Source organism: Macaca fascicularis, chromosome X (genome assembly GCF_037993035.2).
Source record: "Macaca fascicularis isolate 582-1 chromosome X, T2T-MFA8v1.1".
NCBI classification, from domain to species: Eukaryota; Metazoa; Chordata; class Mammalia; order Primates; family Cercopithecidae; genus Macaca; species Macaca fascicularis.
Genome location: NC_088395.1, coordinates 12,359,936 through 12,387,628, shown reverse-complemented (window position 1 = coordinate 12,387,628; position 27,693 = coordinate 12,359,936). Strand labels below are relative to the sequence as shown.

Genomic DNA, 27,693 nt, shown 5'->3' with positions numbered 1-27,693 from the left:
ACGTTAATTATCTAATCATATTGTAGAATTTTAAAGATTTGACACATACTGTATTAGTCAGCATTTGCTGGATAACAAATCACCCCCAAGCTCAATAGGTGTCCAATGATCATTTCTTCTCATGCTTATGGGTCTTTAGGATAACCACAGGCTGGCTGATTTCAGCCAGGCTTAGCTGGACAGTTCTGTACCAAACTGCAGATGAGGCTGTACTTGGCTCCCCCACTGCAGGCTTGCTGCCTCATGTGTTCATTATGGGGCTCAGATGGAAGAGGTCACAGCTACCTGGGGAAAACTCTCTGTCTTTTGTTTTTGTTTTTGTTTTGAGACAGGGTTTCACTCTGTTGCTCAGGCTGGAGTGCAGTAGCGCAATCTCAGCTCACTGCAACCTCCCCTTCCTGGGTTCAAGCGATTCTCATGCCTCAGCCTCCCGAGTAGCTGGGACTGCAGGCATGCACCACCACACCTGGCTAATTTTTTGTCTTTTTAGTAGAGATGGGATTTTGCCATGTTGGTCAGGCTGGTCTCGAACTCCTGGCTTCAAGTGACCCACCAGCCTTGGCCTCTCAAAGTGCTGGGATTACAGGTGAGCCACTGCACCCAGCCAAAAACTCTCTTCTTATAGCCATGGCAGCAGCTCAGGAAACAGGCTCAATTGCACAAGCATGTCTCAAGCTTATGTCATCTTTGTTAATATGCCATTGGCCAATGTCAATCACCTGGTCCAGCCCAACAGCAATGGAGTATGGATTTCCCTTTATTCTGCCTCTAATGAGAAGGGAGGGAAGTGCATACTTGTGAGATAATCCAACTACCCCAGTGACTAAATCCTACTGTAACCACTTCCTCCTTTTTTTCCACTAAGGAATTCATCATGGGCTTACCGTAATACAGTACAGTGCCTGCCTCTTATTGTCTGCATTCATAAGTTAAGAAGTGGGTCATTTCCATGGTTATAGATGATGGCTCAGTATTTTCCTGAGTCAGGTGATAATGATGGATTTGGCAGTTTAAAACCTAGTTTAAGGAGGCATTTCTGTTCCTCTGGTGAAGTGACTCTATCCAGGTTTTGGAAAAACATATCCAGCTTTCACAGTCTGGACACTTATGAAACTGAACAGTAGTTATTCTGGCAGGGTGTGGCAGACAGTCTCAGGAAACCAAGAACCGGGATTGGGTGCTTACCTGGTGTTACTGAGCGAACGACCACTGGCTTTTCACTCCCTGCCACAAAACCAAATCCCAGCACTGGGTCCCTTCTCATCTCCACCTTCCGAGGAGCCGGAGGGATGATTTGGCAGCTCTCTAACCGAGGGTCGTCAAAAGGGATTGCCTGTGTCATGTGACTGTGGAGAAAGCACATACAAGAGAAACAAGGCATCAATGTATGTCTTAGGCATTGGCCTGGCAATCATATTCTCTTTAATTTCAAAACCTATTTTTTGTTAGAGAGTGAGAAAGATCTGGGGAGACCCATAGTCATGCTTCTTTCATGGCTCACTTGGGCCACTTTTGCTTCAGGCTTTTGCATTGGCTGTTCCTCCAACCCGGAAAGCCTGTCCTGCAGATATGCATATGGCCCAGCCTCACCTCACTCAAGCTTGTGCTCACATATGACCTTGAAGAGGACTGTCCTGGCCATACATTTTAAAAATGCAACCCCGCTCCCCAACATGCCTGATCCCCTTTACGCCCTTCTACTTCTTTTTTCCCCACAGCACTAATCACGTGCTAACGTGCCGTAGAATGCAGTTGGCTCTTGAACAATACAGGTTTGAGCTGCACAGGTCCACTTATACATAGATGTTCTTCCTCCTCTGCCACCCCTGAGACAGCAAGACCATCCCCTGTTCTTCCTTCCCCTTCTTAACTTACTCAATGTGAAGACGATGAGGATGGAGACCTTTATGATGATCTACTTCTACTTAATGATTAATACATGTATTTTCTCTTCCTTACGGCTTTCTTAATAACATTTTGTTTTCTCTAACTTTATTGTAAGAATACAGTATATGAGTATAATGCATATAACATACAAAATATGTGTTAATCAACTGTTATGTTATCGGTAAGACTTCTGGTCAACAGTATGCTATCAGTAATTGAGTTTTGAGGGCATCCAAAGTGATATGTGGATTTTTGACTGCATGTGGGGTTGGTGCCCCAAGCCCCATGTTGTTCAAGGGTCAACTGTATACTTAATTTTATGGTTATTTTTGTTGTTTTGCTCTATACACTAGAACAAACACTCTATGAGGGCAAGGAACTTGGTTTTATTCACTGATTTATCTCGGATTCCTAGAAGAGTATCTGGCACATAGTATATTCTCATTAATACTTGGATTAATAAGTAGAGAAAAAGATTTCTTTGTGAAAAGCTATTTAGTTATAACTGATATGCTGAGAAATAACCTCAGAGGGTTTTAGACATTTAGAAGGTAATACCTATGGCTTCTGGCCCCAGCAAAATTGAAGTGGATTATTTTGGTGGTGACACACCATCCTGTTTCCAAATACATCTCCATTTCCAAAGAAGCTGAGAACTTAGCTCTTGGCATTTGTTCTCCGGGAAGATTTTCAAGTGGTTCAAATGAATCTTTTCATTAACACCTAACCTTCAGAAGTCTTATCAACAATCCCAACTTGAAATTTGTATAGCATTCAAAAATTTTCAAAATACTTCCACAAATATCTAATTTGATACACAAATTGAGAATGAGAGGGCAGAACTGGTATTATTTTGTGGATTTTACCAATAAGAAAACTGAGATCAAAATACTAGTTTATTGTCACTAAGAGCCCATGGCTGGTATGCCAGAGGGTTGGGTCAAAGATTCACTCCCATGACTCTTAATGAAGTCTTCACTCATGCACATTGTTCAAGGCAGCCTTCTTTTGGGGAAAAGTTATTAGTCTGAATAATAGAAATCTCCTTAATGTAATGTAAGCTAAGACTATTTCAATGACACGGGTTTAATTCAAATTTCTCTCTATATAATCTTCTTCAATAAGTAAAAGAAGATCATTTAAAAATATCTTGGAAGATGCTACTCTATATGCCATCTGGACAACATATTGTTCAATGTAATAAAGATAGCAAAGAAGGAATCCTGTTGTCTTTCTGTGTAATTAATAAGAATGAGGTAAGATCAATGAAAACCTCCTAAGATCTGTCCTTTAGGTATATATCACTATCTAGGAAAACAAACATTTAAAATCCATTTTAAATAGAAAGGAAGTGTCTTTTCGACTTAGCTTCTCGGGAGGTGGAATGGTAGGAAAAAGAGAAGTGTTAGTTGAGAACTAACATGTTGTGCACCATGTGCTAACACTCATCTGTTACCTTATTTCATTCTTAAAATTCCTCTATGATGGAGGCAGTTTTACCCTACTCATTCCTTCTTTGCAAATGCCAAGATAGGAAAAATAACTTGGCCAAGGTCACGCTCTTCTCAGGTGTAAGCCAGGTGCAATCCATACCAGGTCTTCTGATTTGAAGTGTGGGGCACATTAGATAATTTGCAGAAACAGTGCAAAATGAAAATGAAAAATGAAAATGTGGAGCCTTTCATTCAAACATGACTAATTTCAAGACAGCAGAACATTAAACCCAGTCCAGGGTCCTGTGTCACTGCTTGGGTCACACATCCATGATGCTGGCCCCGGTAGTGTGCTATCCCCAGTGTCCTACCACCATTCTATTAATAGAAAAGTCCAGGCTGAGATCGGTGGCATTATAGGGTAGGTTCAGGTGTTTTTCTGGACCCATAGATTAGACACGGCTACCATGATATGGTATATGCTTGAGATGATGAAGAGAGGTGGGCAGAACTCAGGTGGGCAGGAGATCAGATGGAGAGGCCTGGATGTCAGAGGACAGAATTCTAGACCCTGAGTGAGCCAGCAAAACCAATGCAGAGTGAGCCCCAGTGACCAGGGTAGGAGCCTCAGACAAGGCCCCAGGCTGGGAGGCACTAAGACACAGGGAAGAAGTGAGGAGGCCAGGGCTAGAACCCAGGACACTAGTAGGACCTCTGATATTCCCACAGTGGGCCCCAAAGGGTGGGAACTTGACCTTCAGACACTGATCCCTCCTGGACCTGAAACAGGCATGGCTGGGTATGCCTGTGGGAGAATGGGGCCACCTAGGCATGGTGGACACTTTGGTTCTCTGGTCTCCTCTGTAAGAAAGCACCATCTTAGAGTAAGACATTTTTGAGCCACATCTGAAAACAATTCTGTCCTTTTATCTCCAGATGAAAGAAGGGATGGAAAGAGAAAGGAAGGGAGGGAGGAAGGAAGAATGAAAGGGAGAGAGGGAAGAAGGAAAATTCACATTTTTGGAAACTGGCCCTGAATTCTGTGTCTTCACCATTTTCCACAGCAGACATAAAATTGAGGAAGGTAAAGCTTGCTGAAGCTGGGTGACTTGCTAATGGTCACGTGTGTTTTAGAAACGAGGTTGGCGCAACTCTTGATTCCAAGCATAGAGTGGCACTGAGGAAGGTTTTTCCTTCTGCTATTGCTAGCTCTGTGAAAAGCTTAAGGCAGTGATTCCCAAACTTTGCTGCACATTAGAATCACTCAGGGAGCATTTCAAAACTCCTAATGCCTGGGTTACACTCCAGACCAACGGTATCAGAATATCTGGGATGCAAACCAGTATCAATTTTAAAAACATCTGCAGGTGATTCCCAAGTCCAGCAAAGTTTGAGAACCACTCTCCTGCCTAGAGAAGGGTGGGTTTTAGTACGCCCTCCAGACAATAGGAAACGAGGACACAAATGATGTCCCTGATTATCTCCTCTAGCAACCATTGTGAATGTATATTAAAATATTTAAAACTTCTGGAGCTTGATTACCCTCTTCCCACCACAGGAACAAGTAATCGTATCTAATGCATCATTCATTCAATAACCATCATGTTATTCTTTTATTGATACCTGACATTTATTAAACATTAATTTCATGCTAAGCATTGTTTGTTCTAAATGCTTTCCATATGTTAGTTCATTTAATTCTCCAAAACAACTCCACAATGCACTCATTTGTTCATTTAGTCAATTTGTAAAACGCCCACTGGATTCTCAGTTCTGGGATTGCACTGGGAAAGAAAGCAGACAAAAAAGAAAGTGTTCACGCTAGTGTTCAGAGACAAAGAAGAAACTAATACATTAGTAAAATAGATGGAAGAGCAAGTCATTATAAACACTAGGGAGAAAAATAAGGCAGGGAGGAAGGATAGAGAGCTGAGTGGGTGGAGTGGGTGGGTGAAGGTGCTGCAATGATCAGCAGGGGTCAGGAAACATTTCAGGGGGAGCACTTCCAACAGAGGGACCATGAAGCATAAAGGTTCTGAGGCATAACGTGCCTGATGTGAGCCTGCCCAGGAACAATCCGAAGGCTAGTGGCGCAGATAAGGATGTGGGGTTGGAGGCAGGGTGGTGAGGAGTAAAGAAGTGGTGGGAAGGAGGGGCACAGATCACACAGGCTCTTGGAAAGACTTTGTCTTTTGTTCTGAGTGGAAAAAGTAGACATGTGATCCAGCTGCCCTGCTGATGACAGGAGAGGGTACTGGTAGAAGCATTTCAGGGGCCGTTACATCAACCCCTGATGGTGGTGCCTTGGACCAGGGTGAGAGCGGCAGAAGCCGCAAAAATTGTTGTGCTTTTAATATATTTGGAGGCCACCCTGATAGACCAGGGGTGGGACTTCTACTCTGGAACCATTTTCCTGCACACGCCAGACGTTCCCAGTGAGGATGGAGCATGTTGCCTAATGCAAATCTCGTGTCCTGATGTATCCACATTATGGCAGACATTTTTCTCTTCAAGTAGGTGACACTTTCTAGTTTGTACAAGAAACAAATACATGCCCAGGTGCAGTGTGAACATGAGAACTGATATGATCGTTTAGTGAGAGACTTTGGAGCCAGACTGCCTGAATTCAAGTCCTGGCTCCCCTACTTCCTACTGATGTGACCTGCACGAATTACTCCATCACTCTATATTTCAGTTTTCTCATCTGTAAAATGGTGACAATGATAGTAACAAGTTCATAAGATAGTTGTGAAAACTGAATGAATAAACATAAAGCACTCAGCAAAATGTAAGCACATAGTAAGCACTCAAAAAGCATTGGCTGGAATGTTCTCACTTATAAGTGGGAGTTAAATGATGAGAACACATGGACACATAGAGGGGAACAACACATACTGGGGCCTACTTGAGGGTGGCAGGTGGGAGGAGGGAGAGGATCAGGAAAAATAACTAACGGGTACTAGGCTTAATACCTGGGTGATGAAATAGTCTGTGCAACAAACCCTCATGACATAAGTTTTCCTATGTAACAAACCTACACATGTGCCCTTGAACTTAAAATAAAAGTTAAACACAAAGTATTGATTGTTATTTTCATCTCTGGAGATCAATGAATAGAAAGCAGTCCGTTTCAGACATTATGAACAGAGTCAGTCTTAAAATATGGAAATAAACTCAGTAACATTTAAAATACTTGCAGCCCAACTTTCTTAGTAAAATGACTCACAAATCCTACATAAGCTTGGAGGCTTTCAATGTGAAAAATCCTATCAAATGCAATGACACAATAAATACAAATATACATTGATATACACAAGGCAATACTGTACCAGAACACAAAAGAATAAAAGAAGGTAGAAGAAAATCCAGGTGATCTAGTGACTGGATCACTGTTAATATGTTTTTCTCAACCATGTTTCTAAACCATTAAGTGACCATTGAACATAGTGCCGAGGGCAAGCCTGAGTCTTGAGGGAAATAAGAAGCACTGATGATGTTCTATAATTAGGGGCGATACAGGCATACACCCTTTCAACCTCAGATGCTGCCATTCTCTGTGTCAACAGAGTCTTACACTGGCCTGTATTTCTTCATTGCTTTTTCCCCCTACCCAAATAAGGCTGGAAACACAACCAAATGTGTGCTCTGTGGTCACTGCTTGGTCTAGTGTTGTCATCTTTGCTAATGATATTTTGATTATTTTTGTTTTGCTTGCATGTTGAGGATAACCTTCCATTGGCATTCTCATTTTCTTTCGCAACGGGTTGTGTTTTCAGAATAAATTACCTAAAAATAATCAACCCCTGTCTCTTTTCCAGTAAGAATGAATCCCTACTAGCATGTTCCCCATGAAACATCATTTGACCCTCTGTAACAAGGCAAGCAGTTTTTGGCCCTGTACTTGCAACATTCTTTTTTTGAATAAAGATGCTTGAGTCCTTGTTTAATGAGCTGAAAAAGCAACATTTTTTTTTTTTTTTTTTTTTTACCTGCTAAACATGTGTCAGTGAATTCTGATGCTGAGACTAGAAGTATACAATTGATGAGCTATTCAAACCTCCATTCTCCGTCCCCAACCTTCTCTAAAAACACACACAGATAGGCCAGGAGTCTATGACCCGAAAAATACAGAGTATATTAATTGAAATGGAAAATGTGTCCATCAAGATAAAGTGAGCAATCTTCCTACTTCTGACAGATTTCATTTCAAAAGGAATGACAGAAATCCTGCTGCCTAACTCCCCATAACAAAAGGAAAGGGCTTTCCTTGAACTCTTGGAGCCCTTCTTTCTCAGCAGAAATAAAACAGTGATACACCCAATGTGTCACAAATAATTGCTTTGACTAGTAGAAAGCACCCTGTGTGAAAACCTAAAGTCATTCCAGTTTTTGATGCACTCATTAAAGACTGCAAAGTCGTTTTCAAAATATGTGCTGAGTGGAAGGATTCTGGAAGGAAAATCCAAATTCAGAAGCCATTACCTTTGGTGTGGAGGTTAAAGAATCTGGGAAGATAATGGCAGGTAGGCTATCTGGGTAGTTAAGACTGGATCACAAATAGGTGTAACTACTTATGGAGTATAAACATTTTTGTGCCCAAGTTATGCTTGAGGTCATTGTTGGCGTTAGCTTTCAGGGGTGACCAACTATGATTACAGGAGAGGACCAAGCATAAATATATGCTCTTATCTTGGTAGCACTGGTCTATGTCGTAGACTGACTTAGTCTTGATTTACTTCCTAGGTCATGATTTGCCACTAGATGCCACATTCCTTTCCAGTACCTACCCACTATATACAGTACATGTTTCTCTGCCCCTTGACTCTGCTAACATCCTATCGCCCTAAGCATGTCCCATGAGGGAGCCCAGATGTGACGAGTAAAAAATGTTAGTTTGTTTGGGCATCTGTTCTTACTGCCCACCATCATCACAAGAAGGCCTTCTCAAGGTAACGGCTGCCCTTTCAGCCTGTTCTCTATAATGACCAGAGCCTACACCTCAGTGAGAAGCTAAGTGTAGCAGAGCTGCCCAGCCCCCAAGCCTAGATCAGCTACCTGAATAAGGGATAAGACATGATGATGGTTTTATGACACTGAATTTGGGGGATGTTTGTTATGTACCAAAAGCTCATGCATCTAGTCTGTAAATAGTGCTTAAAATAATATTTATTAATAAATGCCCTGAAGTTCCACATGTCAAAAGGATTTTCTCCAACAACTTCATTCCCCATGTGATTCATGACTAAGTATGTTACATTGGACAAACACCACAGACACTTCTAAAGGAAACTTCTCCCCTTATTATCCTTGGTGACATGGCAGCCACAGGAACCCCATAGTCTATTCTTCACCATCTTCCCACATCCCTGACTGGATTTGGGCTTGGGCACAGTAGGGCTGCAAAATTCATAAGCCCTGCTGTGGCCTTGGAGGGGGCCTAACACGGAAAACTTTGACCAAAAGTGCTCATCTATGTAAACCAGAGTTCCTCAGAGCAAGAATTTAAGTAGGAAGAATAAAAGAAAGCAAAGTATGGATTGTTAAAGTTCATAGGTTACAACTGAGAGAGGTCACGAGGCATTTTAGAACCCCATGATAGGTTTCGAGTGAGTCAAAATGATGATAATGTGTGTGGTAAAATAATATATTGAAAATATATTTTTTGCTTTGTTCTCATTGGGTTTTTTCCACTCCCAGGTCTAATAAAGCAGACAGGTCTTTTGCAGACTCTTGCCTTAGGGGTGATGCATTTGTCAGGGCTCAAAGCAAAAGTTGACTGCTTATAACTCTTTCCTACTTTTGTTTCCTGAAAGTCTGAGCAGCTTGGTTCAGGAAGCAAGGGTAGAAGACCCCTGAGAGGCGGCAGCAACTTCAGGAGAAACAGCTTGGTGGGATGCCTGGCAAGGCACCACGACTTAGGTCTGAGCCTAAGAAACGGCAGTCAGTGAACTTCAGGGAATCACACAGATTTGAATCAGGGTATCTTAGGAGCACGTAATGTGGGTTGAAACCATAAAGCCCTGGTCAAATTTCTTCTCTGTGTAAGATTCCCAGAATTTCCAGAAATTGTGAATATTCAACATGATTACATTTGAATTGCTAACCAGCAGGAATGTAATACGATCACACAAGTGAGTTTAGGAATAAGATTTATATGTGCTACACAAGAAAAAAGAAACCATCTTTGTCAGAATGAAGACGGGAGTTGGAAGAGAAGTTACTAAACTTGGAGAGAGATCACTCTGTGGAGCAATGTCAGGATAGAAGATCCAGGAACCCTCTCTAATCAGGACCCTAAACCTTCTCTGCATCTGGAACTACTGCCTCCTGCTGCCGCTTCCCCTAAGGCTAGGCAGCTCAGCCACTCTACATTTTCATTCTCATATGTCCATGGGATTCCATCTCTCTTATGATATACATATTTTTGCACTCAACTCCCATTTTTGAGCAAGCCTCTGTCCTTTGGGATCAAAAGAGCCAAACCAAATCCCTTCACTAGAAATAAGTTAAATTTTCTATGAACACACATAACTGCACATCATATATTTTCAGCTCACATAACATGGTGAATTGCACGCTTTTTGCCTTCATGAATATGCATACTGGGGTTCAGAAGAATTTAACCTTCACTAATCAATTCCACAGGCCACTGTCAGTCAATTCCCACAACATTGTCAGGAGCATTTAAAAATTTAGAACTGTTTAGTCAAGCTTGGAAACTTACATAGTACTTGAAAAGCCAAGAGAATCCAGAACAATTAAATTTAAAATCACAAAATGTTTAGAAGAATCTTGTTGGATAATTTTAGGAGGCTTTGAAATAAATGAGGCTTCTTTTTAATGGGTAGACTAAATGTGATAATTTTAGTTTTCTCCAAATTAATTTACAAATTTAATGCCATCCAATAAAGATATTTCAATAGTCCTTTTTAAAAAAATTCAACAATGAGAATTCTAAATTTTACATAATGCTATAAAAGAACACTCTAAACAAGAAAAATGCTATGGTTGTCTAGCCCTACAAGATACCAGAACTTACTATGAAATGACAATTCTTAGAATCCTATGATACTGGCACCAAATATAGCAAAATGTACAACAATGGAGTAGCAGCTTTGACTAGAACAAAACGAGGCTTCCAGGGTAATTGAAGTACTTTAGCATATCAACAGTGTGGTTGTTTTTGAAACAAAATGATTAAAATAAAGTAGAGCGGCTATGAAAATCTTTTGTCTGACAAAGGGGTTGTTGGTTAGCTGGTGACAATGAACTAAAAGATTTGTCTTTTCAGGGTAAAGAAGACACAGCAAAGAGTGAAAGCAACTTAGTTTGTCAAAATAAACTTGGATTGTGGTCTGAATGTAGGGAAACAGATGTTTAGACATAACAACAGTTATGCGATTGTTTTATTGAAAATTATGCAAATATGCATAGATAAAAACTGCAGTCTTTGAAAACTTGAAAATGGATTTGTCTAACCTGTTTAAAAATCTTCCAAATGAAGCATTTCAGTGGATTGTGAACTCACTTGTTAAGTGTGATAAAAAGGCAGTATCTTCCATTTGGTTTGTAAGAACAGCTGACAGACATCAAAGAAGATGGAAACTTTCCAGACGAATGTCAACAAAATCTCTTGCATAGATGGGATTGAAAAATGGTATTTCATGATCTAGTAAGCAAGTTGGTGCCCTACTTTGTCCATTTGCCTCTTCATATGTTTCTGCAGTTCTTTTTTTCCTCCAATAACAATGATTAAAACCAAATAAAGAAATAAGCTGAACATGCAACCAGACCTTCACATTTTTACTCAACGAAATGTTAAACCAAGATGTTCAAAAATAAATCAGCATCCTTGATCACTTTATCATTTAAAATACTGATTTTCAATGCAGCAGTGATAGCAAAATATTTAAGAGTGATTAAAATATATATTTTACCTTCAACACCTCATTTTAACATCTTCTTAACGTATATTTTATATTCTCCATAATATGTTATTTATAGTGTAGCAGGACGAGCGGCAGACAAAACTCCTCAGACACCGAGTTAAAGAAGGAAGGGGTTTATTTGGCTGCGGGGCATCGGCAAGACTCTTGTCTCAAGAGCGGAGCTCTCCGAGTAAGGAATTCCTGTCCCTTTTAAAGGCTCACAACTCTAAGGTGGCGCGAGTGAGAGGGTTGTGATTGATTGAGCAAGCAAGGGGTACGTGACTGGGGGCTGCATGCACTGGTAATTAGATGGGAACAAAACAAGATAGGGATTTTCACAGTGCATTTCTATACAATGTCTGTAATCTATAGATAACATAACCGATTAGGTCAGGGGTCGATCTTTAACTACCAGGCCCAGGGTGCAGCGCCCGGCTGTCTATCTGTGGATTTCATTTCTGCCTTTTGGTTTTTACTTCTTTCTTTGGAGGCAGAAATTGGGCATAAGATGATATGAGGGGTGGTCTCCTCCCTAAATAGTAGTACATATATATAAACTATGAATACATTAATACACATTTTGGGCAGTACATGTTCAAAACTTATTTTAGTGACAGGACTACAAAAGTAAAAAAATGTAAGGATTTCTGTTCTGTATGATCCAGAGAGTTTCTAACTTCCGGTGTGAGCCCAAAAGGTGTTTTACATATTCAAACGTGATGGACAGAATCATTGATATCACAAAGCTCACCACAGCCCTTGAAAAGTCCCACTCTCACATTCAGAAATATTCAGTGGCATTTTTAGAAACCTAAAAATGAAGTTAGATTGGAAATGTAACCACCCCAAACCTTTCTAAGGTGTCAATATCCATTGCTTACAGAGAACATAATTATTGCATGGCTGGGCAGACTTTTTCTTCTTAACTGATTACTTATATGTTTTCTTACCTGGAGAAAAACGCATTTTTGAACAAAAGGCTTGATAACAATGAGCAAAGTCTTTATCGATCATGTTAAAATCATCATTTTAGGTCTGAGAGTTTGTCTCTATCAAATTGAATTCTATCCATATTTTAGGGCAGTAGTTGAGGAGGAGGATTGAAGACACAGCAGGTCTCCTCCCCATCCTAAAAGGCTGTTGTATGTCCTCCCAGTCCGTGTGTATTCTTTGAAAATTTACATTATAGTTTTATACTTGGAAAGTGAAAAGAACCCCATGGTTTTGGTAAGTACAAACTACAAGAATATGTGTTACAGAAATTGTGATCTAAGACACATGTCAAACACGAATTAATTTTGACAAAAGAGATATTTTTGGAGAGTTGATTGGCCACACTTTGTAAATTTCACAATTCTATAATCTTTACATAAAGAATTTTTAAGAAGTGATTACATAATAAAGGCTCACTTTGATAACGAAAAACTTCTGATGGAAGTTAAAAGGGGCTGGTAAGGAAATCACAGAATCAAAGGTTTGAGTTAACAGTTGTTTTAATTAAGAACTCGCGATCTCTTGATCTTTTCTGCATTGAAATTGTTATTTCTAGCCCTTACCTAAATAATTCAGGTTCCTTAGACTGTCCAACTTTACACATCTTTTCTGTTTTGGGTTTTGCTTGTGTTTCTCTTGTTCTGAGCCTTGTACATGTGAACTGAATCTCACCTCCCTGCCCTCAACCCCACCAGCAGCATTGCTGCCCTGAGAGCTTCATCCTTATGATTGCATCACATGGGACTTTGGCAAATGCCTGAGGGTTACAGTTCAAAGGACCATGAGGTTTATATGTCTAGACTAATACATTTTTCCAGTCATGCTTTCCACTTCAGAAAACGAGATGCAATAAATCAAAGATCTATTAGGGCTTGTACAAATTGATGTCTAAGATAGGTTCCATTAATTCATGGTCAAATTTATCCTTCAAGGACTCAGTTCTATTTGTCAATACCACTACTGAAAACCATTTCCACAATTAGTCTTTTATCAACAGCCAGTTCATCCACCCAGAGAGATTTTTGTCATCATTAAAGACGATAAATTTAGAGCTGGCAAAATGTTTATTGACTGTGCTTTGTTAATGTAATTGTAGTATCTGAAAGGGCAAGATGTTTGTCAGTTTCCCTAAAGCTCCAAAATCCCTACAGTTAGGCTGGTAATCAATTCTGTTAATTGAGTTCAGTTTAATGTGTTTAAGAGATGACTTTTATGTTAATGATGCTCTAATGTGTCAGAGGCAATAATAATCAAGTCACACCCATGGGTTGATAGAGATGCTGAACAGAGCTGGTAGCTCTCAACCTTCCCTCCTACCACCAACCCCAGATAGGCATTGCTCCCAAGGAACACTGAAGCTTAGATTGAGACTTACCAGTGATTATAAATTAAAAAGACAAGTAATAGAGACAATAAATACCCTGAATTATATGCTCTGTTTGGTATTATAATAATCAGTGTAAACAGTATGCTATCCACATGAGTGTAAGTTACTGTGAATTCAATTCTAGAGATGCTACAGGACACTTTGAATACCCTTATCAAAATCTGTTCCTGGAGAATAAATGGTATAACCACATTGGAAAACTATGTAGCAGTAAGCTAAAGTTTGTATTCTCAACCCCGACTTCTGAGCTACTGGGTAGGATCCAGGGGTAGGGATCTTCAGATCATGTCAATGGTCTTTCCTGGACACTTGGAGGTAGTCTTGTGATTTCAAGAGTGCACTCCTGCTAGAAGCTAAAGGTGTTTATAAGCAAGGTCAACCTCAAGAGAAAGTGGGCTGGGAGGAAACCAGAGGACTTAGTTGTTCAGACCCATTCAAGCAGGGAAGGTTTTCCATTTCAGCAGGGAGAAGAGAATAGTCACTGAGAGTAAAATGATCACTATCTTCCAAGATTATGAATTTCCCATTACCTGTATTCATTTCAAAATAAAAATATGAAAATAATTAAAGAAACACAATGATTTTGATGCTATTTGCTTAATGGCATCCCTGATATCAATTTTGATGCTGTTTGCTTAAAAGTATTTCATTTTCCAGGCTCAATTTATCTAAATTGAGTTTGCCTTTTGTCATACTAAGAGAACTCAAAGAAAATTTTTACTTCATTTTATGTTGTTAGATTCATTTGGATAAGCTCACAATAGCTCAAATTTTCAGAGGCCATACATGCTTAATAGCATAGTAAAATTTTTAAAGAGCTCAATTATTTTCCAGAATAATTAACATGTGTCAGCAGTATCCATTTTACTAGATGCAGATTTCTTATGATCATAATTGATGTTTAACAAAATTTGGAGCATGGGCATTTTTAATGACATATGTTTAGCAATTTTATGGGTATCTAATTAACTTGTCATAGTAGTATTCATTTAATTCCATTTAAAGGCTGAAAACTACTTTCAACCTTTATTAGTCTGACTTATTCTCTGGGCCACACAAGCCATGGGGGAAACAAATCAATGACCCAGGATGAAACTCTGGGAGATTTTGCCCCATCCATCTTCACTTTTGAAAAAAGGGCATTATAGCTCTTTATGCCTTTCTGTCTTCCTCACAAGGAAGACATTCAATTCTCTTCAATAATTGACGTTCATGTTATCTAGCCTTTCAGTTGGATTTGTTTAATCAGGCACTGTGCTAGGCCCTGGAGAAAAGAACCATTACCTTAACAGTAGCAGCTGCTGCTAACATTTCCTGAGTTTGCCAAGAGCTACTCTCAATTATTTATATGTATTACCACATTCATTTTCACAACGAACCTATGAGATGGGTGTTATTCTTACAGTCATTTACAGTTGAGGAACAGATTAGTAAAGTAACTGGACTTTGGACAGTTAGTCAGAATCAGTGAAGGGAGTCCCCACTGAACCATTACATTATGGAACACACATTCTCTAAAATAAACTAATAAATAGTGCAATGGAGTAGAAATAGTCACAAACTAAAGCATGAGGGCAATTCAAATCCCAGGGAAAGAATAAACTATTGTTTAAAATGGGGTTAACTAAATACAGTATCTACATAGAAAGTCAATAAGCTAGATTTGCACACATACCATACACAAGGTTTCCTATATGTATTAGGTGTAAAACATTTAACCTATGAAAGCACTAGAAGAAAATACTACTAAAGAATACCTTTAGAGTCTAGGAGTAGGAAGGACATTTCTAAGCATGATGTGAAACCCAGAAGCTACAAAGGAAAAGACAAACAGGTTCAACCACATAGTAATTTAAAATATCAAAAGCATAAGCAAAGTTACAAGGCAAATGACACATTGGAAGGGAATATTTGCAACATATGAAACAGACAAATACATAATATACACAATAAAGAACTTGTAGAATTCAAAAAGAAAAGGCAACTCAATTAAAAAAAATGAAGTGCATGACCAGGCACATAGATAAAAATAATACAAATGACCAATAAAGTTCTGAATGACACTCATTCTCATTAATAAATGCAAAGTAAAAATTCTGATATATCATTTCCCTTCCCTAGAATTTGAAGTATAAGTTTGTGCAACCTGTTTCTGAAGGGCTATCATAAGTTTTTGAAATTAAAATGCATATATTATGTGTCTTAGCAAACTCATTTCTAGGCCTAAATTGTGTAAGATAACTGGATAGAGCCATGTGCCTTAGGTTGTGTACTGCAGCACTTCACTGGAAAAAAATAGAAACATAAGACTGAGGGAATATTCTTAGAAATTAAACAATTTCATACTCAATTCAGTAAAAAGCCTGAATGATAAAATTTTTAAAAATCTTCCAGAAAGTTGAATAAAAAGACAAAGTCTCAGAAATATGAGAGAAAAGAAAACATTTATAGGTGATCAATTCAAAAGATCCAAAACACAATTGATAGGAATTTCTAAAATAGAAAACAGAGAACAATAAGGAGAAAGGAATTATTTTTTAAAAAGAATCTGAAAAGTCCCTGATCTGAATGGTCTGAAAACAGCCTGAGAGCTTGACAATAAAAATGTCTTCACACCTGGAAGCATCACAATGGAAGTTTAATATACCAAAGATAAATAAATTATCCTTAAAACAGTAGAGAGAAAAGGTACATTCAGGATAAATGAATGAGAATAGATCATTATTTGACTGTGGGACCTGGAGACCCAAAGGCAATGTAGCTTACCCTGAAGCTACTGTGGAAAAATCATTTTCAATCTAGATTTCTAGGTTAAGTGAGGGGTCAGAATAAAGACATTTCCAGACACACAAAAATTTAGAACGCTTACTTCCCACACATCTTTTTAAAGCAAGTGATCTGAAGATGTGCTCTAACAAAATCAAGAGATAGAAAGGCATGGGATTAAGGAAACAATGGATCCAACACGGGAGGAGAAGGAAGCAAAGTCAAGGATGCCAGTCTTGAACGAGGCCTAGGAAGTCATCAACCCAGGTTAGAGTGGGAGGAAGAATTGAGGAGAAAGGTGCTTGGGAAAGAAGGTGGTTCCAGAGATTTGACTCTATTTTTGAGAAAGGCAAAGCATTTTTAACACAGGACATGCAAGGGAGAAAATGAAAAACTGTCAGAGACTGCTAGAAAAATAACAAAAAACCCTTTTCAATAGTGGCAATATAACCAGCAATAATTAGCTATATGGTGAATAATATTTCCTTAGTACTAAAAATAAAAACCCTCCAGTGAGTTTAAAAATTTTAAATAAACCTATAAATAAGGCACAAAAGACACCGTAATGGTTATGGAACAATTGTGAATGTTTTCAACCATTGTATTATTAAAGACAAACTATGGAAGACAAAAGGTGGAAAAAGAAAGGATAAGGAGAAGTAAGCAAGAAGGGTGCGAGAATTATATTTTCAACTCACTAAGTGGAATTACTAATATCAGGACATGCTGTTTATAGTAGAAAGAAAAAGAAAGAAATGTATAATTTATCATTTAAAATTACGAAGTTAACTGGCAGTTATAGAATTACACTGGAGAAAGAGAAGTGTGTAGGGGCAGAAAGGTAATGATACCTTTCCTCACCCATCATAAGGGTCATGGCTGACATTCCTATAACCAAAGATAGGTTAATAAGAGAAAAACATAAATGTATTTAGTCAACATTTTACATTACATGGGAACCTTCATTAATGAAGACCCAAAGACCCAGGGAATACTGTCTATTTTTATGCTTAGGTTCGACGAAGAATAGAGAGTCATGTAGCAATGTGATTAGACAAAAGGGCATGATCTAATGGTAATAGACTAAGGGAAAAACCCAGCAAGGCCTTTCTGTCCAGATACTTCTTGACCTCTCTCTGTAGCTTTCCTTCCTTTGGGGTATGGGGCAGGAATCCTCCAAAATGAAGGTCTTCAAGGGAGAAGAGAGACAGTGACCTTTCTAGGTTTTATGGCTTGCATTGTGGGAGATGGGTTCTGGTTCCTATGACCTGTCTTGGAGAAGAAGAAATCTGGTTTATATGACTCTCTTTGGGGCAGAAAGAGAGGCAGGACACAGAAGGGCAGGAGAAAGTCAGAAAGACCTTGCTTCTGAGGTCCTTCCAATCTTCTTTAGTTCAAAGTACTTAGCACATCAAGGCACCATACTTTGGAGTATCAAGTCCTGAGCCTCAACAAGTGCAAGAAAGAGGTAGGGTACGGTGCAGCTGAGCTAGCCCTTATTTTGCAGAGTAAGTAATCAGTAGATAAGGCCTAAAATTGGTAAGCCTAGAAATACAAAATTAAGCACGTTATTTAGATCAAGGGTTGGCAAACTTCTTCTGTAAAGGGCCCAGATAGACTTTGCAGTTCATCTGGTCTTGATCACAATGACTTAACTCTGCCATTGTAGCACAAAAGCAGACACAGATAATGTATAAATAATGAGCATGGTGGATGTTCTCATAAAACTTTATTTATAAAAACAGGCAGAGGGCCAGATTTGGCCTGTGAGCCATAGTTTGCTTACCCCAGATGTAGATATACAATTGACTCTTGAACAGCATGAGTTTGAACTGCATAGGTCCACATATACATGGATTTTCTTCCACCTCTGCCACTCCTGAAAAGCAAAGCCAACCCCTCCTCTTCTTCCTCCTCCTCAGCCTGCTCAGCATGAAGATGATGAGGATGAAGAACTCTATGGTGACTCATTTCCATTTAATTAAGAGTAAATATATTTTCTCTTCCTTACAATGTTCTTAATAACATTTTCTCTTCTCTAGCTAACTTTATTGTAAGAACACAGTATATAATATATATCATAAACAAAATTTGTGCTAATCAACTGTTTCTGTTATTGCTAAGGCTTCTGGTCAACAGTAGGTTATTAGTATTTAAGTTTTGGAGGAAGTCAAAAGTTATATACAAATATTTGACTGTTTTGGGGGTCAGCCCTCCAAACCCCTGCACTGTTCAAGGGTCAACTGTATATGCGAAATCATCACATTTATAAAAATGATAGAGCATGATTTTCCAAAGTATCATTAGGGAAATATTAAAGGTTAATGCTTAAACTTCCTTCTTCATTTGACTTTTAGGAGGAATCTTCTCTCTTTTCAGAGTCATGTCAAGAGCACAAGTGCTTCATGTTGGTGGTCTTTTCCCAACATTTAGGGTGGGAAAGGCCAGTGGATGAAATGCACCTAAATTGGAGCTTTACTCCAGTATTTGTCCTGGTGAATCACTGATAGAGGCAGCCTTGGCACTTTTAGAATGGAATACTCGTAGATTCTGAACTCCTTGAAGGTTGTTTAATATTCATCTCTTTATTTTCAGTCTCTGACAGTGTATGACATATAATTGTGCAAAGAATACTTAGTAAATAAGGATATAATTTAGACAAGCTTACTTATTTAATTTTTAAGGTTCAATTCAACAATACTTCATAGGGTGTCACAAAGAATCTCAGAGATGCTATTCCCCACCTTGAATAAATTTTAGAATCATTGTTTTCATATTAAACTTGGTATAGTCAACTTTACTTTGTCTAGTTAGAAGAAATGGAAAGGCAATCAATCAAGACTATGAATGAAGGTGAGAAACTTTTGAAAGGCTTTTTTTCAAGCGTTAAATTTGCATGATGAATAAGAAGGGTTTTTGTACAGGTATTTAAAAGCTATCCTAAAATCTTTTGAAAATGTTTTAAGGCAAAACTCAAAATGCAATGTTGATAATTAGCATTTTTTAAAGCTTGTGAGCAATATTTATTGACACTGAGGAGGAATCATATTAAAGTCTCCAGTTATTCTCCAATTCAAGAAATCACCTTCTCTCTTGAAATTTTAAAAAAGAAGGTGTCCACTGGGGACCTAAACTCCTTTGGAAATAAATCGCTTGTTTTTGTTTTTCTTCCACAAACACCAGATGAAAGTTAAAGCAGAGAAATAAACCTTTGCAGTTTCAGTTCATATAAAGCCTCGTCTACACACTGGAGCATAACCACATTTCATCATTTAATTATAGATAGTCTCATATGATAATTATGCAAAGTAGACTTTCATTATGTCTCAAATTGAGACCTGAAAATGTGGATTTGGTAGGTGGAAGGAATCAGTTGATGAATTTCTGCTATGGAGCTTTGCACTGTTAATCACAACAATGAAGTGGGAATGGAGGGTGAGGGAAAGAAAAAAGAAAATGTTCAGTAGAAACATCTGGAAATAAATCAAGCTCTCCTTTTCTGAAAAAGGCTGACTTGGAGTGTTATGCCTATAAGTATTATTTTATGGGCATTATAAAATCATGCACAATTAAGGAGCAAATTAAGCATGGAAAGGCCACAATTCACTTTTCATAGGCATGTCTCAGAATGTGTTTAATATGTTGAAAGTGGATGAAAATGGAGGTTGGATAGACAGAGTTTAAGCACTTGTCCTCTGTAGATATCAAATTTAGGTGTTTATAGATAATAATATAATTGCTAATATTTTTAATCTTACCTATGCCACATGAAAAGATAAACCTTTTCTGTTTGTGACTATTATTGCTAAATAGAATGCAACGCTTTCTGTATTCAGTTTTGGATATATAAAAATCTGAGATTGTTCCCACTTGTGAGTAGTTTCTCTCTCCATAGCATTTTCCTTGAATTCTGAGAATTTATTAGTAAGTGATTGAATGAACAGTAGCTTGATCCTCAGATAATGGTATTTCCACTTTCTTGAATATTATCATTAGACAATAGAAGCCACAAGTGAGCCACCTGGATTTGGCCTAAGGGAAAAAAATCAAGCTCAGTATTAGCCTAATTTAAAACAAATTGAATAAAATTGTTTTCAAAGGTTCTAAGACTCAAACCTATCAAATATTAGTGACACTAAAATGCCTGTGTTTATATTATTAAAGTAATCTGACAATATTCAGAAAGTCATCTGAATTATTTCAATGTGTCTTCAGCCAAATATTTGCATAATATCGACTTAGGAAACCCTTTATTCTATAGAAACTGAAGATAAATAGCGATTCCCAAATATTCTTACAGAATTCATAAGAGAATTGGTGTCAGGATGTTTTAAAAGTGTCATATGATTCTCCTTTAAAATGTATGTATGTGTTCGGTTTTCTATTTATTTCACTGGAAAAAAAAGAAAATGTATGTGTGTGCATGTGTCTATATACATACACATTTGAAACAGGCAGAAAAAGAATTTTAAATTAAGAGGCATTTGGAATACACTGATAAGCAACTGATGTTTTAAGCAAATTGACATTCCTTGTGGGGTGGGAGATTTCATCACAAAAGGGATACAGTGAATTGGAAATATATTGGCTTGTCTATATCATGCAAAATCATTTGGATTATTTCTAGGTGGAAAAGAAAGCAAATTGAAATGTGAAATATAGTTGGAAAGGCTCATTGTTTCTGTTGCTATGCTCAAACCTATGATACAGTTGTAAAATACTCCAAAACATTTTATATATCCCACTCTTAAGATTCTTGTCATAGTGTCACCTTTATCGATTTACATAGTGAACATAAAAAACTTTCATTTTCAATTCAGATCTTCACAGACATGGACCAGCCATCCTGATCAGTAACAGCATCATGATGTGTATTATGTGGTATTTGCTAGATTCTTACCTTATACCCAAAGGGAGGAAATCCTGGACCCTGCCATTTTGCACTTCATGAAGATTCCTTCATTATTTAATAATTCTCAGGCCGGGCGTGGTGGCTCACGCCTGTAATCCCAGCACTTTGGGAGGCCAAGGCGGGTAGATCACTGGAGGTCAGGGTTCGAAACCAGCCTGGCCAACATGGTGAAACCCCATCTCTACTAAAAGCACAAAAAACATTAGCCGGGCATGGTGACACACCCCTGTAATCCCAGCTACTCGGGAGGCTGAGGCAGGAGAATCGTTTGAACCCAGGAGTGGAAGTTGCAGTGAGCTAAGATCGTGTCACTGCATTCCAGCCTGGGAGACAGAGCAAGACTCCGTCTCAAAAACAAATAAACAAACATACAAAAAACCAATTATCTTAATTACTATCTTTTATGCACCATTGAACTCAAATTATAGACATAAGAATTCTACACACCAGGCCAGAATGGTTTTTAAAAATGTGTTAAATTTGGCAATTCCTCAATAAGTTAAACATAGAGAGATACTATATGACCCAGCAATTCCACTCCTAGGTACTGTATGTACCCAAAATAATTTAAAACAGGTGTTTAAACAAAAAATTGTACATGAATGTTTACAGCAACACTATTCATGAGAACTAAGAGGTAGAAACAACCCAAGTATCTATTAATGGATAAATGGATGAACAAACAGTGAGACACACACACACATACACACACACACACTCTCATAATGGAATATTATTCAGCCATAAAAAGGAATGAAGTACTGATAACATACTACAACATGAATGACCCTTGAAAATATGTTATTAAGTGAAAGAAGCCAGATACAAAAGGCCACATCTTATAGGATTCCATTTATATGAAACACCCAGAAGAGGCAAATCCATGGAGACAGCAGATTAGTGGTTGGCAGGGGTGGGAAGAGGGGGGGATGGGAAATAAATGCTTAATGATTATAAAGTTTCATTTTGGGGTAATGAAAATGTTCTGGAACTAGATAGTGATGATGGCTGCAAAACATTATGAATGTATTAAATGTAACTAGCAGTAAATTTTAGGTTATGTATATTTTACCACAATAAAAAATGCATTAAAGGCTAGGTGCGGTGGCTCATGCCTGTAATCCCAGCACTTTGGGAGGCCTAGGTGGGTGGATTATGAGGTCAGGAGTTCGAGACCAGCCTGGCCAATATGGTGAAACCCCGTCTCTATTAAAAATACAAAAATTAGAGAGGCGTGGTGGTGCACACTTGTAGTCCCAACCTCTTGGGAGGCTGAGGCAGGATAATCGCTTGAACCCACGAGGCAGAGGTTGCAGTGAGCCGAGATTGTGCTACTGCACTCCAACCTGGGTGACAGAGCGAGATTCCGTATCAAAAAAAAAAAAAAAAAAAAAAAAAAGCATTAAAATATTTCCCTTTGAGGGGCTAATTTTCTCCCTGAATCTCCCTCATTTTCTTCTATGCCTCTTGGGAGCATTGCCTGGGAGTAAGGATAATCCTTAAAAGAAACGAAAGCTCCCTTGCAAAGTACAATTATCGAATTTCCTGTACCATTATTCACATGATCTTTTCCAAGGATAGGAGTGGGAAAAGGAAGGAGAAGGAAGAGTATAAAGGAAGAGTCTGAGAGAAAGGAAGATCTAATTAATCCCACCTGCTTGAGGAAGCTTTTATAATAACGTTTTGGGCAGGTTCTGGGTATAATAAATTCTGTTTGTGATTCTGAGCAGGAGAATCATTGCTGTAGAATTAACTTCTGGTCTCCACACTTTTGTGTATCAATGAGCAAACAAGTGACAGCTAAAGCTTATGTCTGCATGGTCCGCTTAATAATTTCAATAGCTAAATTACGAATGATCAGTCACTGATCCAGATCAAACCTTGCAGTGGGCAACCAACCATGATGAATGTTAAACTCTGCAATAAATAATAACAGCAAGATGCAAACATCAGATATTAAAGCTGCCACTTTTTTTGAGAACCACTGGGTACTATCTTCTTGGCATTAGATCCATACTTCATGTATTTAAGGACAGCAAAGAACAAGCTTTAGGAGTGGCTGAGACTAAAAGTTGACTGTCTTGGAACCAGGTAGTTGGTGGAGGTCCTAAGTGATTGGACATAACTTCCATGTGCATTTTAGCTCTTTTAGTATTTGGCCAAATCCAGCAGTCCACTATTTAATCAACTCTTGGTTTTGGCAACATGGAGGAGTAGAAAGGTCACAGCATGCAGTGTGAAGAGGCTTGGCTTTGCTACTAACTAGCATCTGGCCTTTAGTTTCTATTTCCACAATGCATATTCCTTGAACACTTCTAATGTACAAGGCCGAATAAGCTCTGAATAGGCTCTTCCTGAAGTACAAAGATATGCCAATATTTCAATCTATTTCGAGAGTCTTCTATGTATCAGACACTATACATATATTATTCCTTATTTCATGAAATAGATTTAGAGATATTATTCCCAATTTTAAGCAGACATAGCTGTAGTTCAGAGAACAAAATACTATTCTTTTTTGAAAACATATAATCAATCTAAAATTGTTAATAATATTTAATTTTGTGGTACTAATATCATCAAAATCTTACATGTAGTTTACACTTACAGCACATCTCAAATCAGAATAGACACATTTCCAGTCCTCATGTGACTAGTGATTTCTGTATTGGACAGAGCAATCCACAGTGACTTTTGTTGAAATGCAAAGGAAGGTACCATGGAATGATGTGTTTAGGAATAAGTAAGGTATACAGAAGTAGAAGCGAGGGTTATTTTTCGTAAGAGTCTGGGTGACAGGAAAAATGGAGCTTGGGCTGCAGGTGGAATGGGAGATGGGAAATTGAAAATTGATTATGGTCAGGCACGGTGGCTCATGCCTGTAATCCCAGCACTTTGGGAGGCAGGCAGATCAGGAGGTCAGGAGTTCAAGATCAGCCTGGCCAACATGGCGAAACACCATCTCTACTAAAAATACAAAAATTAGCCGGGTGTGGTGGCAGGGGCCTGTAATCCCAGCTACTCATGAGGCTGAGGCAGGAGAATTGCTTGAACCTGGGAGGCGGAGATTGCAGTGAGCTGAGATCATGCCCTGCACTCCAGCCTGGATGACAAAGCAAGACACCGCCTCAAAAAAAAAAAAAAAAAAAAAAAAAAAATTGATTATTTGGCCAGGCGCGGTGCTGACTCCTGTAATCCCAGCACTTTGGGAGGCCGAGATGGGCAGATCACTTGAGGTCAGGAGTTCAAGATCAGCCTGGTCAATATGGTGAAACCCCGTGTCTACTAAAATTAGCTGGATATGATGGCTGGCACCGTAATCCCAGCTACTGGGGAAGCTGAAGCAGAACCACTTAACTTGGCAGGCAGAAGTTGCAGTGAACAGAGACAGTGCCACTGCACTCCAACCTGAGCAACAGAGCGAGACTCTGTCTCAAAAAGAATTAAATTAAAAATAAAAATGAAAACAAAGAAACCCAATTCACTCTACATACTTTAGAATGTTTCTCCTGAGAATAATGACCTTATCTTACATAATAGTAGTACACTTATCCCACTCTAGAAGTTTCTAATACTACTTTGCAGTATAGGGCATACTAAAATTTCCTTCATTTTCCTGAAATGAAACCCCTCACCTTTGATTCAGAATTATTTGAACCATGCACACAGCATTTAGTGTCTCTTTAGTCAATTAATTAAACAGTCCTCTGACTTTTTGTTTTCAGATATTGACAAAACAGAAGTCCATTTGTCCCATTGTTGGTGGGACCTAACTTGGGTTAAGGTGGCTTCTTCCAAGTCTCTACTGTAAAGGGACTTTTTTATTCTCCTTTGTAAGTCATAATCTGTGGCCTAGGGCTTCTAAACCTTGTGACTATCTAGTTCCTCAACAGTCTTCATCTGATAGTTTTAGCTATTGATGGTCGTTTTCTAAATTAACTACACTGGTGATTGCAATAGAACCCATAGTTGTTTTGTATGTGTGAAGAAGTCTGCCTTAAGAAGCCGTCAATAATGGACAGCTGAGGAGATATTAGATGTTACCAGGACTGAAAATGCCAGCTTCATCACCATTTGTAAAGCCATAAAACAGTGAAATCACACTCTCATCTAGTGAATCCAGTGCATCGCTCTAAACACTATGTTTAAAAAACGAGTAAACCAAATTTATTTAGAGACGAGCCAGAAGGCTGGACCGGTTTTGGCCCGAGTGCCCAAGCAGGGCACAGGTGAGCTTTAAAATCCGGGTAGGTTCAAGGGGCTTCGAGGAACGCTAATCCCTTCATGTAAGATAATCAATTTCCGAACTTCGGTTTCCTCTTTGTTCAATGGCAGGAATTCCTCCAGAGTTCCCAGGACGTTGCCCGGGTCGCCAGCAAAGCGGAGCCGCGGGTCCTGCTCCTTAGGGCCGAGGGGATACAGACCCTCCTTTGGAACGTGTGAGGCAGGAACTCGATTTGGCAGCTTCTGGGTGGTCCTGGCACCCTCAAGCCTGGACGCCCACTTTCTGAGGTTCAGGCCCCACCAGTTGTTCCCTAGGGGAAGAGTCAACAGCGCCCTGCCCCCAGCCATTCCCAAGCCCAGGGGATTCTGGTGCGAAAGACACAGGTAAATGCAGGTGGAAACCCTAGTTAACTTGGAGACAGCTGGGCCCGGGTGAGGCTCTCACGAGGTCGCGGGAAGCGGAAGAGATGGCAACCTGCCGGACCGCCGCCAGGGCGTCGGGGAGCGGCTCAGGGTCCCGGACAGGGCTGGGGGCGGAGCCTGGCCGGGGGCGGGGCCGCCAGGTGCGAGGCTTTACCAGCGCTGAGGCTCGGCCGGCGCGGTTAGGCCTGGCTTGCGCTGGAGCGTGGTTTTGATTATGAGGGTCATAAGATGGCAACGCTCCCGGCACGTAGAAATATCCCGCTGTGGGTGAAAGTTCCGGAAGACCTGAAAGATCCAGAAGTGTTCCAGGTCCAGACGCGGCTGCTGGAAGCCATGTTCGGTGAGTGTGCCCAGTACTGGCGAGGCTGCCCCGGCCCGGGCGTCTCAGCCGGCCCGGGGCTCTCATCCCTTTCCCCCCACAGGCAAAATATTCTTATCCTTGAGAAGTTTACAATTTGGTGAGGGTTGATAAATGTATTCATGATTTTAATACACTTTAGAATATTGTAAGTCATGGAATTGGAGAATTCTTGCCCTGGAAGGGATTTGAGTAGTCAGAATGTAAACTCTTCACAGATGAGCATATAGAACATAGTGACAAATAGCAGATTAGTAATAGAGGTGGTGGCAGATCCCAGGGTCAAAGACATAATGAAGATTCAGAGAAATGAGGGTGCCACAGGGTTCTGGAATCCAAGAAAAGCTTGATTGAGGAGGGAACATAGGAAATCAATCTTAAAGGATTAGTTGGATGGTGGGAGAGGGAAGGCAGGCGAGTTGCAAGCAAAGGCATAGAAGGAAGAGCACGGAGTTACTTTTGCAACCGGAAGGTAGTAAGAATCCAGTTAAAAAGGCAGCAGATGCTGTCAGTGTTTTGTGCACGCCCGTATTCCCAGAATCCCTTTATTGTTTCACTACATGCTGCCTTCTGGGGCTTTCACTCCCAACAGCCAGCACCTGTATCTTTTGGTTGGCTGACAGCACTGGGCTGCTTTGCCTGTGTGCACAGAGAGCTGGAAAAAATTTACAATGAAAAGAAAGGAGCCTGTAGGAGTATAAGGGGGTGGAATGACTCCAGTTTCTTGTCCTTAGAGATGGAGACCTTCATTGTGAAGTGTGACCTTCATTGTCCATAGTGCTTCCCTTCAGGGCTGAGCAGAAGTCCTCTTCATGGGATTTTCTGGATGTTGCACCCTTGCTCAGTCTCCTTCCTTTCCCTGTCCTACCTCCCTCCTCCAATAGGGGAGTTTGCCTGCGAAATTTCCTAATAAATCACTCTGCCAGAAATCCTCATCTCAGGTTCTGCCTCTGGAGATGCCACCTGAGACAAGGGTGATATCATGGAGCTTTGGAAGATAGGATGTGAAGCACATTCTGAATTTAATAGGGGAAGCCATGAAAGTTTTTAAGCCTTGGAAAATGAATTTGCTGGTGACATGGATGGACTGAAGAAAACTGGAAGACTATTTTCATCAGGCAGTTGTTGTTATTTACATTTTCTGTCTCAGAAAGGAACCAATGCAAGGAGAAAGCAACCATCTTCAGGGATCAACTTTAATATCTGCATGTCTGAGTGAAGGGCATATAGTGAAATCATTGCAATTCATGATTATAGCATTGTATAATTAGATGTAAGAAGATAATTCATTAATTCTTGCATGCATGCATTTAATATTTTTGATAACCTATTATGTGCCAGGCATTGTTCTAAGCACGGCAGAGACAGCAGACAAGCATACA

General features: G+C 39.4%; 1 protein-coding gene across 9 annotated transcripts in view; it reads right to left on the bottom strand.

The window, feature by feature from the left end:
• The window catches only part of FRMPD4 (FERM and PDZ domain containing 4), an 864,755-nt gene that overhangs the window by 111,455 nt on the left and 725,607 nt on the right, over nucleotides 1-27,693 (bottom strand). For all 9 annotated transcript variants that reach the window (XM_065538545.2, XM_045383463.3, XM_045383461.3 and 6 more), the window contains one exon: nucleotides 1,186-1,346. In XM_065538545.2, coding sequence (XP_065394617.1) covers nucleotides 1,186-1,346 — 161 coding nt within the window. The remainder of the gene's footprint in view (nucleotides 1-1,185; nucleotides 1,347-27,693) is intronic.